The sequence below is a fragment of the Ursus arctos genome, unplaced genomic scaffold (assembly GCF_023065955.2).
Source record: "Ursus arctos isolate Adak ecotype North America unplaced genomic scaffold, UrsArc2.0 scaffold_11, whole genome shotgun sequence".
NCBI classification, from domain to species: domain Eukaryota; kingdom Metazoa; phylum Chordata; class Mammalia; order Carnivora; family Ursidae; genus Ursus; species Ursus arctos.
The window spans coordinates 1859143-1878114 of record NW_026622775.1 but is presented as its reverse complement, the minus strand read 5'-3'; the positions used below and the strand labels follow the sequence as shown (position 1 = coordinate 1878114).

The 18972-nt window shown below is 41.2% G+C and overlaps 1 protein-coding gene across 4 annotated transcripts in view; it reads left to right on the top strand.

Annotated features, from left to right (window-relative positions):
• Positions 1–630: 630 nt before the first annotated feature.
• PPA2 (inorganic pyrophosphatase 2) overlaps positions 631–18972 on the top strand; it is an 80646-nt gene continuing 62304 nt past the window's right edge. For 3 of the 4 annotated variants that reach the window (XR_006409597.3, XM_044384222.3, XM_026499113.4), the window contains exons 1-3: positions 631–827; positions 14174–14238; positions 16127–16171. Coding sequence is in view for 3 of the 4 variants with exons in the window: in XM_044384222.3 (XP_044240157.2) it covers positions 653–827; positions 14174–14238; positions 16127–16171 (285 nt within the window). In the remaining variant the exon portion in view is untranslated. The remainder of the gene's footprint in view (positions 828–14173; positions 14239–16126; positions 16172–18972) is intronic. The other variant, XM_026499114.4, reaches the window with a different exon arrangement.

Genomic DNA, 18972 nt, shown 5'->3' with positions numbered 1-18972 from the left:
ACGCAAACATATAGGTACGGTACCAAGTGCCATTGTAGAAGTGAAAATTTAAGAAAAAGAAAGGGTAAATCATCTCTAGTTGGGTTAAATAGGAAAGGCCTCACGGAGGAGATGGCATTTGAAGAAGTTACCTATTTTTGTTGTTGTTGTTGTTGTTCTCTAAGTCAGTGTCAAGGTCAAATCTTAACAAGGACGTCTGATCATGCCTTATCATGATGTTTCTGTGTGTGTAATGCTTGTCTTCTACTTTGGACAGGATCTAGAGCAGTGCCTGGCGCAGAATAACACTCAATTTTATATCATTATAATAAAAATAATATGATAGTAAATATCGACTGGATAAGTGAAGGAATTAATGTATATATGCATTAATAAGTGGCCGTGAGCCAGGGGTGGTGGATGTTCTCTTGTTCATCTTTGAACCCTTGCCTCGCTTTGGACACAGCGTCCACTCCGCGCGCGTCCCTGGCGATTTGCTGGGCGCTCTGTTTCCGCGGATCCAAGTCCCCAGGGCTGGCCAGAGACGGCCGGCCGGAGATCTGAATCCGAGCCCCGGCGGGACTCTTGGCTCCGGCCAGCAGGGGGCACCCGCGCGCGGCTGGGCCAGGGTCCCCAGCACCGCCCCGCGCCGAGCCCGACAGCCGTGGCCGCCATGCGCGCGCTGCTGCCGCTCCTGCGCACCGGCTGGGGCTGGCGCACGGCGCCCCCCGCTGCCGCCTTCCTGTCCCGGGGAAGGGGTGCAGGGCCTGGGCCGCACCGCGCCATGGCCTTCTACCGCACCGAGGAGCGCGGCCAGCCGTACTCCCCCAGTTACCGCCTCTTCTTCAGTAAGTAGCTCGAGGGGCCCCCGGCGGGCGGCGCACCGGGGAAGGTCGCGGTGGGGCCTGTGCGGTCCGCGCGGCCTCCTGCCTCCGCCCTTCGGCTTTGCGGTGGTGGCCGAGCAGCCGCGGGGCCCGCGCCGAGCCACCGGAGCTGCCGGCGAGGGGGCGGCGGACTGAGCGCCCCCGCGCCGAGCGCAGAGACGCAGGGGGACGGGCAGCAGGCGGCGGCCCGGGTGCGGCCAACCGCCCTCCCCCGCCGGCGGCCTTCGGCGAGGCCCTGCGGCGGCCCGGGGTTCCCGGGACGGAGCTGTGCCGGGAAGGGCAGAGTCCGCAGCCGGCCGGCTCTCCCGGCTCCCCCCAGGGAGGGACGCCCGCCGTTGGAAAGGCGGAGAAGTTTGGAGACGCCCAGTCCAGCGGGTGTTTTGGGGGTGGGCTGGGGGCCTCCGGCGGAGGATCTCCCAGAAGCGTGAATTTGTATTCACGAGTTTGCGCCTTGAAGGCGGTGCTCGGTCAGGAGCCTGCTGGCTGCAGGCGCCGGTCTCCCCTCGTCACGTGGAGCAGGCCCCCGCGGGCGAGCGGGTTGCTGGGCACCCGGCTGGGTCGGAAACGACCCCGCTGCCCGTGATTTAGCCTCATTTTTCTTTGCACCACGTATTTCACTGTGAGGTGAGACCAGGGGGCTTGGTTGCGCTGCCCTCGTGCCTCACGGACTGCGGAGGCGAGTAGCACCTTCGGCCTCGGCCTACCGCGCGTCTCTCAGGAGCGCCAGCCCGGGAGGCTTGCGGCGCTCAGCTCCAGTCCGGCTTTTGTGGGCTCCGAGCTTCGTGAGCCGCGGGAGTTCTCAGCCGGCTGCGCCGTGGGTTTTCTTACGTGTTCAACAGGGCCGTAAGCATTTCGGGGTGCAGTGTGTACAGAGTGATTAGAGCGTCTACAATATAAGTGATTATCAGTAAGACCCGTTACTGATACCTGGAATGTAGGAGACGTTGACACGTGTCTTCCATGGACTGAGGGTCGAAGACTATTTTAGGGGAGAGAAAACTGAGTTAGTATAGTTTTTGTATTATGATGCATCCTTGTTTCGTCAAGACTCACCGGGTGGAGAGGAAGACGTTCCAAAGTTCTGAGTGGATTGTGTTCCAAAAGGTTATGTATGATGGGATGATTTGGGGCACAGTTTTCTATAGAAAGAGTGTTATGAAGTGGCAGTTAGGTTTTTGAGTCGATACAAGCTTGTCTTAATGCATAACATGGTGAAAATATTCTAGATTTGCAACAAGTACGGTAATAATAGACCAAGGAAGTCAATCAATATTTATGAAATGTGCTAGACACAGTTAGACGTGGCACTGAGGAGATTTTAGTTATGGGCCCTGCTCTCAAGAGAGTCATAATGTCAATATAGGCAATTAAGGGAAAATATAAAAACACTGAAAAATATTTTACTTGAATGTTAACTGAGAAAAAAAGTCTGGAGGAGCCTGGGCTGTGGGGGGTAGTTGGCAGAGCATTGGCTTTGAGGTGGCGACTCCTAGGCCTTCACCCTGTGTCTGCCGTAAGCTCTCTCTGTTACTTGGGCAGGGGATTCCTCCATTTCTTACAGGGTGTTTTTGGCTGTGAAATAATGCAGTTGACCCAGCAGCGATCTTCAGGGTCCTCCTTGGTGCTGACCTTCCTTGAAGGCGCTGCACGAGTAGCATTCTCTGTTAGGGCATTTCCAAGGCTATCTTGGCCTTACACTGTGGTTTGTTTCTTTAGCTACAAGTGTATTCAGACTCAGGATTTGTCTGTAACTAGAATGCCAAAAGTGGCTTTTTTCACTGCGTTAGGGTAAATGATAGAAAAGAAAAGGTTTTCCTGAGGTAAATGGGCAAGAATTGGAAGAGTGTGGTTGGGGGAGGGACCAGGTAGTAAGATGCTGAGGGGTCAGTTTAAACAGTTCCTGGTCTCAAACGCCAGGTGGCGTCCTTGGTCCAGGACTGTTGACTGCTTGCTGGCAAGGGTAGGACAGAATGAAAGGAAGCCCCTTTAGGGTAAGGGAGGAAGAGGAAAACAGTGAACAAACTGCTTCTTATAAAGATGGTCTCAAATTAGATATTTTGAGCGTTGGCGGTGTCTACATGCAGTGCTAGCGTGTAGTTGTACTTCAAAGAAAAACATGAGTGTAGCACTACTTGGCTGAAAAATGTTGTTCAGCATTATTACAGTGGAATCATTTCCCACATTTCCAAATATATCCCAATTCTCTAAAATACTTCTGCACTGGGAGGTAGACCATTTTTGAGCTTCGTTTCTGTAAATGGTTCTCTGTACTGCCATTCAGAAGAATCAGAATAAATGATAGGTTTAATACTTTTTTTCCCTTTTAATTAGTGTTGAACTTTGTAGAAACAGTACTGAAGTGAGATGGAATGATATAGGGGAAGGAGCATCCTGGCAGGAGTCATCAGGTCCCCTTGGTACCAGCCCTGGCCCTTTATTAACTTTCTGTGTGGCCTTGACTGAAGCATTTAACTTACCAGTATCTCAGTTTATCGAACCATGGAAAGAGGAGATTGGACTGGATGGTCATTTTCCAAACTGTACTGAGTTGAACACAAGCATATCATAGTATATTATTAGGTTTTCTTTGAACAAAGCGCCTCATGGTTTAATAAATGAGCAGAACACCTCCCATTATATCACCTTCTTGGGGTCACAGTGTGCATATTCAGGTTCTGGGAAGTGCTGATATAAACTAACTTGTCTTAAACTTCTGATCCTCAGAGCCCTTATTTCTCAGAACATTTGTTCACATCTTAGTGCCTCTAGATTTTCATGGCATTCAGTTGGGGAGGCGCTGGGTGAGGTGATTTCTGAAACTTCCAAAAGCAAGTGTGTCAAAGAAACAGTTCTAGACTAGTAGTCAAAACACTTAGATTGTAGGCCTCGCTTGACTCTTGGGCATCAGTTGACATTCCTCAGCTCAATTTCTCCATCTGCAAAATAGGGATAGTACTAACGATATAATGGAATTGCTGTGGCAGTTAAATGAGATCAGATGTGTAAGATTATCAGTGTCTCACACATGGTGCATGGTAAATATTTGTTATATGTAATTTCTTTTTTCCTTTTGCTTCAAGATATAAGACCAAAATTCTTGTCATATTCCGTGAAGGGTGAAAATAACGGGGGACAAACAGATTCCCTGCTGAGTGTGGAGCCCCAGGCAGGACTCAGTCTTACAACCCTGAGGTCATGACTGAGCCCAAATTAAGAGTCAGAGGCTCAGCTGACTGGGTCACTGTGCAGCCCTGCAGTCCTTTGAATTGTGAAATCATAATGAAGTTAGACTTGTTTATGTGGACCAAAGACAGCACTGCATGTCAATATTCCTTTGATAGCCTGCATGCATTTATTTTGTTAATAACTTGAAAATTCATGGGGCACCTGGGTAGCTCAGTCCCTTGAGCCTCTGACTCTTGATAACATTGATACTGGCTCAGGTCCTGGTCTTGAGATGGAGCCCTGCTTAAGATTGTCTCTCTGTCCCTCTGCCCTTCCCCTACTCTCTCTCTCTCTCTCTCACACACACACACACAAAATCACTTTTTTTGTTTTTTTTACATTTTATGAAAGATGAGTAGAAGCTATGCTTTTCATAGTTTGCATTTTTGTTACTGTGGGTGGGTGACTAATTCAGTTAGAGTCACTGTGCTGTAGGTACTTCAGGTTGCTTTTATTTAGAATAAGAATGAATCATACAGTTCTTTAACAATGAATTTGTTTTATCATTCATAGCATATGCTTAAGTTGAAATTACTGTAGGTTTTATTCTTTCAAGTACATCATTTGAGGAGTAGGTGATGGAATCTGCCAGTGACCATACCATATATTTGGACTTAATAAAATTTCCTGTGAATAATCCACACAATATGTGTTTGAGTCTTAAATATATGAGTTCTTGTAACCTTTTTTTAAGTTGGCTCATATCATAGAGTTTGAATTATATAGAGAACATATAGGACATAATGGTTATTGTGTGAATATTAAAAAATTACTTGTATTTATTTGGTGTTTATCATTGCTGAAGTGTCCAGTAAGAATCTCTATAAATGGTTTTGGTAATAGTATGTGGTAGTGTGATGGTACTTGGCATACATGTAGCTATTTGGTGTATACACATGTTATCAAATACAGTTTTCTACTCCATTCGGTTTTCTCACTTGCTAATACCATTACTAAACTTTCGTCCTAATACAACTTGCTGTTATGAGAGAAAAACATAGGTACTTTACAAAATAGTAGAATAAAAATCTCATTTCAGTCTAGTTGAAGGGAAGGTTTTGACACTGTTTGGTCATGTCCGTATGTATTGATGGGCCTGAAAGAATTCGTTAGTTTATTTTTTTCGACAGAGTGAAGTACCGAGACAAGATGGCAGGGTGATTACCGTTCTTTGTCTGATCTTCCTCCTAGTGAATGCCCTATTACAGTGGTATTAAGTGAATAAAAAAGGATAATCCTAAAACAACAAATAAGAAGGACCCATCAGAGCTGGAGATTTCAAAAATATTTATAGAACATGAAACACAGTTAGAGGTGTGGTTATTGATGAAACAGCGTGAAGGATGCCCCAGCGTATTATATGTGCTGAGGGGTCTGTGGTATACGAAGAAGCCAGACTGCTGTGCAGAACCTCACAGCGGTTGTGGGTGTGTTGAAGTCCGATAGGAGAGAGCGTGAGAGCGGGATGTGGAGCTTAACACTGGGGGGTTGATGTAAGTTTTATTATGGAATAGCACGCAGATCTTTATCATGGAGTCTTGGGGCTTGTGGAATGGGCTGGTGTCATCTACAGAAATTGAAGAAAGTGGAGGGACAAAGAACAGCCTGATGGTGCCCTAGCAGAGCCCTCTGCATTTTCACTTAGGAAGCCCCCAGTGTACTACCAACTTCTTACCCTGTGTCTCCACGGGAAGTTGACCCTTCAACAAGGCTTTCCCGTGTACACGTGAGTCTTTGTAGTCTCTTATCCTTACGTACCAGCCAAATTGTCAAGGATCACCTTCAGTCAGGCTTTCCCTCCTACTACCATCGCTACTCCTCTACCAGACTGCTTTTGTCGAAAGGCGACTTGCATGGGACAAATACAGTGATCAGTTTTAAGTTCTCGTCTCACGTGAAATAACAGCTTTTCAGTCGATCACTTTGTCTTCTCAAAACATTTTCTTTTTGTGTCTGGGACAGCACTCTTATTTGGATGGCTTCTCCAGCAGTCTGTTCTGCGGGACTTTTGAAATGCCCCAGGGCTCAGTACTTAGCCTTCTCTATCTGTTCTCTCTCTAGGGCAGGGGTTGACTGATGCTTTCCATAAAGGGCCCCGATGAGTAAATAGCAGGCTTTGCAGGCCATAGCGTCTCTGGCACAACTACTTAACTCCACCTTCGTAGCACGAAAGCAACCAGAGACAGTAAGAAAAGTTTATTTACACAAATAAAAACAGGCCATGGGCCAAAGTTTGCTGACTGTAGCTGTTGCTCTAAGTGACCTTTTTCAGTCCCATAGCTTTAGGTAATCATCTGTGCCTCCCACATTTGCAGCAGCCTGAATCTCTTGAACTCGAGATTGACACATCCAATAAACATATTCTGTCTTCCCACCTAGATATCTCAGACACATCTCAAGGTTACCATGTACAGAACTCCAGATTCCTCTGCCCATTGGGTTGTTTCTTTCTGTCCTCACGTCGGTAACCAATAACTCAGCAGATGTTCTTGGTGCCTTTCTTACTCCTAGCCCCACTTCTAATTCAGTAGTTTCTCCCTTCAGCTGTGTTTTTGAAATGTATCCAAAAGACAGTTATTTCCCTCCACTCCCACTCTTGCCGCTTGATCTATTTTCCACCTGACCAATTGTAGTAGCTTCCTGATTCTTCCCCCCGCTGCCACCCTGGTCCCCCTGTAGTCTGCTTTCCACACAGAAGTCACCTCGGTCCTTTTATTTATTTATTTTTTAAAAAGATTTTATTTATTTATTCGACAGAGATAGAGACAGCCAGTGAGAGAGGGAACACAGGCAGGGGGAGTGGGAGAGGAAGAAGCAGGCTCCCAGCAGAGCAGGGAGCCCAGTGTGGTGCTTGATCCCAGGACCCTGGGATCACACCCTGGGCCAAAAATGACTGAGCCACCCAGGCGCCCCACCTTGGTCCTTTTAAATGTAAGTCATCATGTCTAGGCTCTGCTCCAAACCTCAGTGGCTTTTCATTTCGCTCAAGATAAATTTCCAATATTCACCACAGTATACAAGGTCCTGTGTGACTAATACTGGACTTCCTGTGTGAATTCGTCGCCTGCCACTCTTCCTTTTGATCAGTGTGTTCCAGCCATCCTGGCCTCCTTGCAGTGTTCCTCCCTAGATATCTGCTTGACCTGCTTCCTCACTTTATTTAGGTCTGTGCTGAAGGTGTTACCCATCAGTGAGATCTTCCCTGTCCTTTCCATTTAAATTTTATCCTTTCCCTTATTCATATTCCTTTCTTGCTCTCATTTCTTTTCCTTTATGGTGCTTACTGTACCCAGTATAGTAAGAACATCTTCATACTCATTGCTTCTATACCTGCCCCCCCACTAGAATATAAATTCCATAAGAACAGGGAATTTGTATACCCAGGACTTAGGTATTCAATAAATATCGAGTGAATGAATTTAAGGAAATCTTATAAATTAAATACAAAAAAAAGAAGAGAATTTGACTTTTAAAAAGTCCGATGAGTGTCCTCTGAGATTTTAGAAACTCTCTATCCAAGGGAAGAGGAGGCAATGAAGAAAACATAATTACAGACATATTAAAATATTGTAATTGTAAAGACAAAGAACTGAGTAGAAGGTGTAGTGGACAAATGGTGTTCTTTTGTTTTAAACCACCAAGTTTGTGATCATTTGTTATGTCAGTCCTGGAAAACTAATACAGAAAAGTTAGAATATAAGGTAGACTATAAGGTAGAGAAATCTACCGGAGAAGTTGGAATATAAGGTAAAGAAATCTATCAGAAAGTAGAACAAAATGTCAAAGACAGAAAAATGAGGTAGAGGAGACATGGAGATTTAATCTAGGAAGTCCAGTATTTGACTAATAGGAGTGCCAGGAAGAACGGAGAGGTAATCATCAAAGAGATAGTAGAAGAGAACTAAGAATTTAAGGACCCTAGTGTTCTGAGTCTCAGACATATTGCAAAATCTCAGAAAACTGAGGCTTTTATAAAGAAGATCCTGAAAGTCCTGGAGCATGGGGCAGGGGAGGGAGGGAGACCAGGTCACCTGAGAAGGAATAAGAATCAAACTCGTATTTGACTCCTGAGCACAAATGAATGCGTAAAGCCTTTAGAATTCTGAGAAAAAATAACTTTCCTCCTAGAATTTACCCAGGCAACTATCAATGTAGGGTGAAGACCAAATAAGGACGTTTCAGACCTTGAAGGACTTGGGAGATTTACCTCATACGCATCCTTTCTTACAGAACACAAGTTAGGGATATGCTCCCGCAAAATAAGTAAGTAAACCAAAAAAGATGAATGCATGGGATCCAGAAAACAGATCTGAGCTGGAGACCAAAGAAGCAAAGTCTTAGGATGCCAAAAAAATCATCCAGTCCATATTGCAGCAAGAGGTTAGGGATTTCCAAAGGGAGCTGTTTGTGTATAGAGAGAATTCCATAGTCTTTGTGGAATCTGTGAGGCATTTGAATAATTTATAGATATGATTATGACTGACAATGGAAGAAACATAATTAGAAGCACAAGTCAAAACAGAAGCTGAACAGGAGAGGGAATTTAATTATAACATTATACTTGGCCAAAAATCAGTATGTAGACAATGCTTCTCAAACTTACTTCAGTGTAAGAAGTGTTTGTGAGTGCTTGCTAAAAATCTAGATATCCAGATTTCTCTTAAGATTCTGATTCCCTAGGTATGGGAGGTCCAGAGACCTGTTTTAACAAACACTCCCAAGTTTTTCCTATCCTTAGAAAAATTTTGGAAATATACTAATAGAGCATAGAAAATTCAGTATGATTATAGAACACTTACCAGTCTTGAAATGTAAAAATAAAAGTGCAGAAGATAAAAATTAGGGGAGAGAAGGATGAGGGGACTGAAGTAAGAAGCCAGTTAGTATGGTCAAATACTATATGTGTTTGGTGGAACAAGGAGTAAAGCTATAAAGTGTTAAGATTGGTCAGTAGAGAATTTAAGAGGAATAGGTTGGCGGGCAAATGAACTAAACTTATCTCTTAGAATTGGAATCAGTAGATAATTTCTAAAATTGATAAGGTAAAAACTAAACATACAAATACATTATTTGGAGAGATGTAGATAATCATTAGACCTCAAGTACGTTAAAGGTGAAAAATTTTTCTCTGACAGTGGATCTGGATTGCAGAGAGGTGGAGACTTTGAACCATGTACATACATTGCTTTGTTTAAACAGCAAAATAGGTATTTTAAAAAGCAAATTGGCAGCAACAACTTGGTTTCAAATCTAAAGACACAACCAGTCTCAGCTTCAATTAATGTTCTAACTCAGGATTTGTCCCTGGTTTATTCTGAGGCTCTGAGAAAGGGCTGTGTATGCCGCTGTGCTTCAGTTCTGTCATCTTGACAGTGGCACGCGTGGCTGGCTGCAGTGCTTGCTGCATGGACCACATCTGTCCGTGGCTCGTCTGTAAAATACAAGCATCACGATAGATAGCACCTGTCTTTACCTCTACGTGTAGAGAGGCTCAACACTGTTCATACGGAGCATGCTAGCATGATAATAGCACTGACCCTAGAAGGCTTCATGGGTTCTCCTCCTCCCTTTCTGCATTAGGTCAAGGATGAGCTTTCTGATCTGCCAGGAGGACTCCTTTGTCTTTGCACTTACTGGATGCTGCTGCTGTGGGGGATGTAGTACTTGCCCTGTCTTGGCTGTGGGCATAGCTCGCTTTTTAGCACTTTTGTATTCTGGCATCTAATACATTACCTTTTACAAACTAAATTACATATTGCTAATTGGAAAAAAATTGAGAAAATCAAGTTTCAGAGAAATTGAGTGACTTTATCTAGCTCAGTAACTAGAAGTCAGGCTCTTGGTCTCTGTATTCATTCCTCTGTATGAGTTTTAGGTATATTGCCCATCAAAGCATTATCATTATCTGACATCTAAAGCCATCTTTTATTTTTATTGTTGCAGATATAATTCTTTCTATTCTTTTTTCATCAGTACATTTTTATCTATACTATTTGGTGATCCAGATGGCTTCTAGTAGGTATTGGTCATCTGAATCAGAGCACTCACTCACTAATACCCTTTTTACTTTCCAAGATGCCAATTAGATAACAACTTAAACCCATATGTTGGCATTACCATAATCTTTGAATATCATGTTTAGATCCTGATTTAAAGAGATAGATACCTCAGCACACTTCATAGATCTTTAGGTTTTAGTAATCACAGCTTAGGCTGGCCTTATTTTTTTCCTCAGGCTTGAGTAACATGCTTTCATCCTAAATCTTAGTAAGTTGGTTGGGGCTTGTCCCCAGTTAACAAAAGTGTTGGAGCTTTGGAGAAATTTAATACCAAATCAATGTGCTAGAGGTATCATTTATTCTTAATTACAAAGGCAGCCCAACTATTCTATTAAATTTTCTTACTTCCTTAATTTTAATAACGAAGTTCCCTGGTTTGTGCAGTTGCCTGAATTCTTAGAGCTGAGATTATTGTTAATTCCCATCATGGTGATAGGTTCCAAATGTAATAATTGACATAATCTTCCAAAGGATTGTATTTTTCTCAGAACTACCTTATCTTTGTGACTTAAAGCTGAGAAAATAATCACAGATTTGTGACTGTTCATTGGGACAAGAGCTTACATTTATACTTTAATGCCTGTTTTTCATAACCTATATTTTTGCTTCATATTTATTTTTAAAATTATATACAGTAAAATTGAGTCTTTTTTTGTGAGCAGTTGGGAGTTTTGATAGAATATAGATTCATTTAAACACCATCACGATCAAGACAACAATCCATCGCTCCTGAACAGTTTCCTTGGGGTCTGTCCTGAGTCACCTTTACCCTCTGTCCTTAACTCCTGGCAGTCACTGATCTGCTCTTTGTGCCTGTTGTCTTGCCTTTTCCAGGATGTCATCCAAATGGAATTGTTTGAGTCTAGCTTTTTTCACTTGGCATGATACATTTTAGATTTATCCATTTTGTTGTGTGTATCAATAGTTCATTCTTTTTTATTGGGTACTAATATATCATTGAGCAAAATACCAGTATATGGGTGTAGCAGAATTCATTTATCCATTTACTGTTTGTATATTTAGTTTGCTTCCAGTTTTTGATGATTTTGAATAAAGCCACCTATCAACATTCACTTAGAAATTTTCCTGTAAACATTAGTTTTCGTTTCTCTTGGTCAAATACTTAATAGGATTCCTGGGTCAGATGTTTAACTTTATAAGAAAATCCCAACTATTTTCCAAAGTGCTGTATCATTTTCAATTCCCACTGCCTTAATAGAAAATAAATGTTACCCTCTTAATTATCTGTATTAGTTATAGAAAAGTAAATAATCATGCAACAAACTGATAATTTTGTTCTTGTGTTGCTCCTAGATGATTTTAAATTCAGGCAGAGAATTTCAAGTTTGATCTAGTATGCAAAAGGTTATTTTTTTAAGGCGAATTGTTTTAACTAATGAAAAAGAACTTTGTAGATCATAGCAAGATTGTATATACTTTGCCATTTATGTGCTCTTTCTCTTCTTTATCCTACCCTGTGAGTGGGTCCTTTAGGAGTTACCTTGGCTAAAGTGGGAAAAGAAAAATTGCGTGAACTGTTTGGAGGGAAAAATGAAATAGTATTAGAGATATATTTATCGAATGCGTACTGAGTGCTAGGGACTTCCTGGATGCTGGGGACCCAGTGGGGAGTATAGCAGAACAAACAAGCAAACAACAAAAACTCCTTCCTTCAAGAACTTCAGTAATAGGTGCTAAGGAAAACCTACACAGCATGAGAAGAAGAAATACAATTTTGGTGGAGTGAGGGCCATTATTAAGTTATATGCTTCTAATTTTAGCGGGCTGAAGCATGGCTTGTTTTTGTTTGTTTAAATAAACTTTTTTCAAAAATAATTTTAGATTTGGTGAAGTTGCAAAGATAGTACAGAATTCCGATATTTTTCTTACCAAACTTCCCCTAATGTTAACATCTCTCATTACCAATGTACATTTGTTAGAACTAAGAAGCCAACATTGGTACCTACTATTAACTCCAGATTTTATTTGGGGATCACTAGTTTGTCCACTAATGTCATTTTTCTGTTCTAGGATCCAGTTCAAGGTACCACATTGCACTTAATCATTATATTTCCTTACTCTCCTCCAGTCCCACAATTTCTCAGTATTTCCTAGTTTGTTTTATGAGCTTGAGACTTTTCTTGAAGAGTATTGGGTAGGTATTGTGTAGAATGTCCCTCAGTTTGGATGTATCGGTTGTCTTTCTTGTGATGAGACTGGGGTTATGGGTTTGGGGGAAAAATACAACAGAACTGCAGTACCCTTCTCATCACAGCATATCAGGGGGTACATGATGTCGGCATGACTCTTCGCTGGTGATGTTAACCTTGATCATTTGGCTAAGGGTACTGTTTGCCAAGATTCTCTACTGTAATGTTATTGTTTTCCCTTTATGTTCTATTCCTTGGAAGTGAGCATTAAGTCCAGTCTACACTCGGGGAGAGGGTAGAAGCTTTACTTCTTGGAGGGGAGATATCTATAAATATTGCTTGGAATTTTTCTGTAAGGAAGGTTTGTCTCTTCTCCCTCATTTATTTATTTATACAATCATTTGTATCAGTGTGGTCTCATGTATATTTATTTTATGCCTTGGCTTATAATCAAATAGTCTGTTATCTGTTGCTCAGTTTGTTCCAGCTTTGGCCTTTGGGAGCTCATACAGGTTGGCTCCATTTCCTTTTCACGTACCGCCAGCCTTTTGTTTCCTTCAGCACTTGGTCGGTTGTTGGTATTACAGGATCCGTCAGGTTGAGCTGGTATATTTTGTCCCAGCCTTAGAATCAGCCCCTTCTTTAAGAAGCCCTAGTTCTTTTTTGTTGGAGAATGGTACTTGGAAACCAACATTTGGGTGCTGAGTGTACTCATTGCTATTGGGCTGTCAGCCAGTCCATGTTTTATTTTGTTAAAATATTTTTAAAGTCTAAATTTGAAAAGTATGCCAAAGAGGTAGCAGGCCAGAAATGAAACATACCCTGACTTAGGAAATTATAAACTGAAAAAAATTTATGGCTGTATTAAGCCCAGCTTTTGGAAACAGATATGTTCCAATAAAGTGCATATTAAGTTGTTGTATTTTATTTAAATGATATATGCTTTTAAAAGTATTTAAAATACGCATTTCAGTATACAATGAAGATAAGGTAGTTTCTGTTATCAAAATTCATTTTTATTTTAAGCTTACTTTAATATAAACATCCTTATCACTGAGTGGAAACCAGTGATTTGTTTCTTTTCTTCTATTTGGGTAGGACCTTTACATCTTTGTTCGTGTGAATTATAGACAGAAATTGGGAATTCTGTTGTGAGGTTTCTCCTGGGGAAATTGATATCAGTTTTAATCCAGTCACTTATTAACGAATCTCTTTTCAGAAGTGAGATTTTTCATATTTGGATGTTAGTCAATTTTAGATATTTTCTGCTTTGGATGTTTTAAGCTACAGAGATAAGTACAGTTGACCCTTGAACAAGACAGGGTTAGGGGCACCTGCCCACCATATAGTGGAAGATCTGTGCACAACTGACTCCTTAAAACCTTAACTACTAATAGCTTATGTTGATCAGGAGCCTTACCAATAGCAAAACAGTCGATTAACACACATTTTTATATGTTATATGTATCATGTACTGTGTTCTTACAGTAAAGTAAGCTAGAGAAAAGATATGTTATTAAGAAAATCATAAGGGAGAGAAAATACATTTACTGTACTACATTGTATCTAAAAAAAATTATAAGTGGATCCACGCAGTTCAAATTTAATGCTGTTCAGGAGTCAGCTGTAAATTATTTTGGCAAACCAAAATATAGTTTATTTGGTATATATCCTCTTTGGTCATCATATTGGGGCAAATTTTAAAAGTTGAATTAAACTTTAAATTTGGAGTTAAAAAGGTTAATTTGAAAAATCTTTAAACACTTTTTTAAAAAGTTTAAAAGTGGATAAGGGTATAATTGTTCTGAAGAGGACAGGATAGTCAATTGCTTTAATTCTGTATTTTTATTTTTGTTTTTGTTTTTTCCCTTTGCAGAGAATGTAGCTGGTCACTACATTTCCCCCTTTCATGATATTCCTCTGAAGGTGGACTCAACAGAGGTATTGTTTTAACTTGCTTTGGGGGTGAAAATACATACTTCTAATATAACAAAATGTTTTTTTGGAAGCATCTCGAAAGGAAAGAATGCAGTTAGAAGTCAAGAAGGACAACAGAGTTGTAAGCCTCCTTCATGAATTAGAATTAGTATGAGAGTAGGATCCTTCCAGGACGAAGATTATGGACCACTGATGTGGGATTTGTGCTGCCTCCCAGCCCTTCAGAGGACTGGACTGTCAATATGATGGCACCAGGGAGAATAACAGTGAAGGTTTATTGAATGCCCATAGCGCTTATCCAGACACTGTCCTCAGAGCTTGACTTGCATTATCTGGGTACGGCTAGGGCTACTGTTATTACCCTTATTTTGTTAATGAGGTTCAGTGCTTCGCCCATGATCACAAATCTGTCTGTTGGAGGAGGTGGGATATGAATTTAGGTGCTCTAACTCCAGAGGTTGCATTCTTAATTGCTGTTGTGTAATCCTTCCAGCTCTTACTTCTAAGTAGTATTCAGCTACAGGACAGGAGGTCATATAACCTGGAGACAGAAGAAAGCCAAAGATAGGGCAGAAAGACCTACCTTTTTACTGTGTGTGTGTGCGCGCGTGCCCACGCACGCATGTGTTTTGTTTTGTTTTGTTTTTGCCAAAGAACCGTCCAACCCAAATATCTCATGTCTCCCAACACCTCTCCTTGCTTTTGGCCAAAAGTGGATGCATTCATTTATTCATTTATTAATTTTTTCTTTCGGTAAACAATCATTGCAGCGTTATGAGCTAGACAGCATTCCAGGCACTAGGGTCGCAGTGGTGAGCAGGGTAGGTACGAGATCTAGTTTGTGCTCGACTGGAGGAGACAGACAGACAGAAAACAAGTCAATCAATAATGTTAAGTGCTATAAACCTTAAAATAGGGTAATGAAAGGAGGGGTTGGTCGGTGCTTCTTCATGTGGGAGTATACCATGACAAAACTGTTTACTTAGCAAAATAATAATATTAATATTTTGGGGAATCATGGAGTAAGTAGGGGTGGAGCTGGAACAAAGTGGACTAGACACATCCCAGTGGGAATGATATTCTGCCTAAGGAGAATGTGGTTTGGGGAATGTGAGACTGGGCTTAGGCAAAGTTGAGACTGGGGCAAGGCAAAATATAACAGGCTAAGCCAGTGAATTCTGGGCATGTGGAGATTGGCACACACAGTGGTTGTGTGGATAGGTTTCCCCCATCCTCAGCCATAACGGTTGCACCTTATACTTTGGGATGTGGTATTTTAGGAACAGAAAAATGTTTCAAGGCCTACTTGGAATAATCATTTTTCTGTTTTGTTTCCTTCATTAGTGGTTTTTTTGGTGTGTAAAAGTTACATATAAGTGTGAGCATTTGTGAATGGCGTAATTTTTCTTCCCGACCGATCACATACTCTGTTTGAATTTGAAGGTGCTTGATGGAGGCAGAGTAATCACACCTTGGTGGAATGTACAGGCAGGAGGTGCAGTGAGTGCTTTCATGGCTTGTTAGTCACGCTCCCGAGAGTTTCATTTCAATAATGAAATGACTGTTTTAAGTGTAATCACTGGAAACTGACAGTCTTTCCTTAAAGACCGAACAGAGCCTTTGTTCATTTTGTAAAAACTAGGAAAACATACTTGAAAGAGATTTAGCTTTTCTGATAATTTATTTTATGAAACAGTTTAATGCTCATGCACTGGGGGTGCAAATGCTGAGAGCAAAGGCACGGGCGTTTGGTAGGTGCTCTGTGGCCTCAGGTTTCCGGACAGCCTCCGCAGTGGGTGTTTCCGTAGCAGGCTTACTTTCATTGCTTTGCGATGCAGCTGTGTTCTTTGCTGAAATATTACAATTATAAATACCATCTTTTCTTTTATAGGAAAATGGCATTCCTACAAAGAGAGCACGAAATGATGAATATGAGGTATATCTCTAAAGGTTTTTATTTTTGTGAGTCACTTCTGTTGTCCATTAAAGACCTTGATGATAGTTTGTGTTTGTAAAGTGCTTCTAAAGCTTTCCCCCCCTACAAGATTTTTGTGTGCGTTCTGATGGTTTTTTTCTTCTAGTATCTGTTTTAGGCAGCTAGGGATGATCTTACTGTTTCACTTTTTTTTCTTGTGATAAAATATACATAAAATTAACCATTTATTGCGCGATTTTTAAAGTGTACAATTCAGTGTAATTAAGTACTTTCACATGTGCAGCCATCACCACCATTCATCGCCAGAACTTCTTCATCTTCCCAAACTGAAACTCCACCCAGTAAACACTAACTCTCCATGCCCTGCTCCGCCCAGCCCCTGCTAACTACTATTCTACTTTCTGTTTATGAGTCTGACTATTCTAGGAACCTCCTTACCATTTCGTTTTATACGTGAAGAACCAGAGAGAATCAGGAAATGAACCCAGATTTTAGTAGTGAGTTATTTATCATGGTAGATAGTCTAAAGTAAAGGTACTTTATGAAAATTGGTCAGTTTATCATTTTTTTATTCTAAGGGAAAAGGTGGTTTGAGAGGCTGTTTTAGAATTCAGAAACAAGTCTTTTGGGGATAGAGGAGAAAAAAAAGTTAAACCAACTATACGCTAAAATAAATGTGTTCTAAATATATCTTTTAAATATGTGACTGTCAAACCTTTAATAGTCCTTGACTTAGGACCAGAACATTTGATTGATGCCTGTCATCCCATCTCATGCTGTTGATGCCTTTTTATCTTGCTGATGCCAGACAGTTTTTCCTGCCACCTTCCTCAGCCTTCTTTTCCCTTCAACCTTATTTCCATTTTTTCTCTACTCCAACTGAAGCTTATGACCCCAGCCTTTGAATCTACCTCCAAAAATAGCTGTGAGCACCGTTTAATCCCTGCCACCTTTGCCTGCCATCCATATTGTATTTTCTTAAATCGGTGTCTGTTAAAATAGTCTTTAAACCATCTATGTTGGAATAACGTAGAACACTTGTTAAAATTTCAGATGCCAGGGCTTACTGCTTGATGGGGACTGGTTAGTCCACATATTTAACAAGTGTTTCAGGGCATTCTATACACATTGAAGTTTGAGAACCGCTGCCCTCGATGGGGGTGAATAGGTACTGAGGGCTTCGAGGCTTTATAGGTTCCTGGAGACTTTGTGTATTAACCTGGAAATAGTTCTTTGGTTTTTTTTTTTCCCAGCGGGAAAAATGTATTCTGAGTCCATAGAGCCAACTTAAAATTTTAATTCTTAGAACATGGTTCATATGTCAGAGACTGCCTGATTGAGTCTGTAGTTTGTGTGTTTATTTATTTATAATTCTCTCCCATTTTTTCTAACCCCAAGCCCTTGGCAACAACTTTTCTACTCTCTGTTTCTATGAGTTTGGCCCCTCCCTCTCCCTTCCTTCCTTCCTTCCTTCCTTCCTTCCTTCCTTCCTAGAATTCCAGATATAAGTGGTACAGTGCAGTATTTGTCTTTCTCTTTTTGGCTTATTTCAATGAGAATAATGCCCTAACAGTCCACCCATGTTGTCACAAATGGCAGGTTTCCTCCTTTCTCATGGCTGAATAATATTCCATTGTATCTTTATCTTTTCATCCATTGATGGACGTTTAGATTGTTTCTGTATCTTGGCAATTGCGAATAATGCTGCAATGAGCATGAGAGTGCAGATATTCATTGTTTTTTTTATTTTATTTTATTTTATTTTATTTTATTTTATTTTATTTTATTTATTTGTCAGAGAGAGTAGAGAGAGAGCAAAAGCAGGGGGAGTAGCAGGCAGAGGGAGAGGGAGAAGCAGACTCCCCACTGAGCAGGGAGCCCCATGTTGAGCTCAATCCCAGGACCCTGGGATCATGACCTGAGCTGAAGGCAGATACTTAACCTACTGAGCCACCCAGGCGCCCCTCATTTACTTTGGATAAATATCCAGAAGTGGGATTGCTGGATCATATGATAGCTTTGTTTTTATTTTTTTGAAAAACTGTCATATTGTTTTCTGTAGTGACTGTAGCAGTTTACATTCCCACCAACTATGCACAAGCATTCCCTTTTTCCCTTTTTTTCACATTCTCACCAACACTTGTATTTCATGTCTTTTGATGATGACAGCTATTCCAGCAGATGTGAGGTGATATCTCATTGTGGTTTTGATTTGCATTTCTCTGATTTGTGGTGTTGAGCACCTTTTCATGTATCTTTTGACTGTGTGTCTCTTGGAAAACTGTCCAATTCTTCTACCCATTTTTTTTAAAGATTATTTATTTGAGAGAGAGAGCATGTATGCATGAGCTCACGTGGTGGGAGGGGCAGAGGGAGAGTTGCAAGCAGACTCCCTGCTGAGCGTGGAGCCCGCTCACTGGGCTGTCTCAGGACCCTGAGATCATGACCTCAGCAGAAACCAAGTCAGTCCCTTAACTGACTGAGCCACCCAGGGGCCACCTCTGCCTATTTCTTAATCAGATTTTTTCTTCTATTGAGTTGCATGAGTTCTTTGTGTTTTGGATATTAATCCTTATCAGATATATGACTTACAAATATTTTTTCCCATTTATAGGTTACCTTTTTATGTTAATTGTTTCCTTTGCTGTGCAGAAGGATTTTAGTCTGATGTTCTCACTTGTTTATTTTTGCTTTTGTTGCCTTTGCTAATAGTATCAAATCCAAAGTTTATTTGATCTTTTAAGAGTTAGAGGAAAGAAGGTTGATTTCCTCCCATGTTTTCCCAAAGTATATCAAATTTA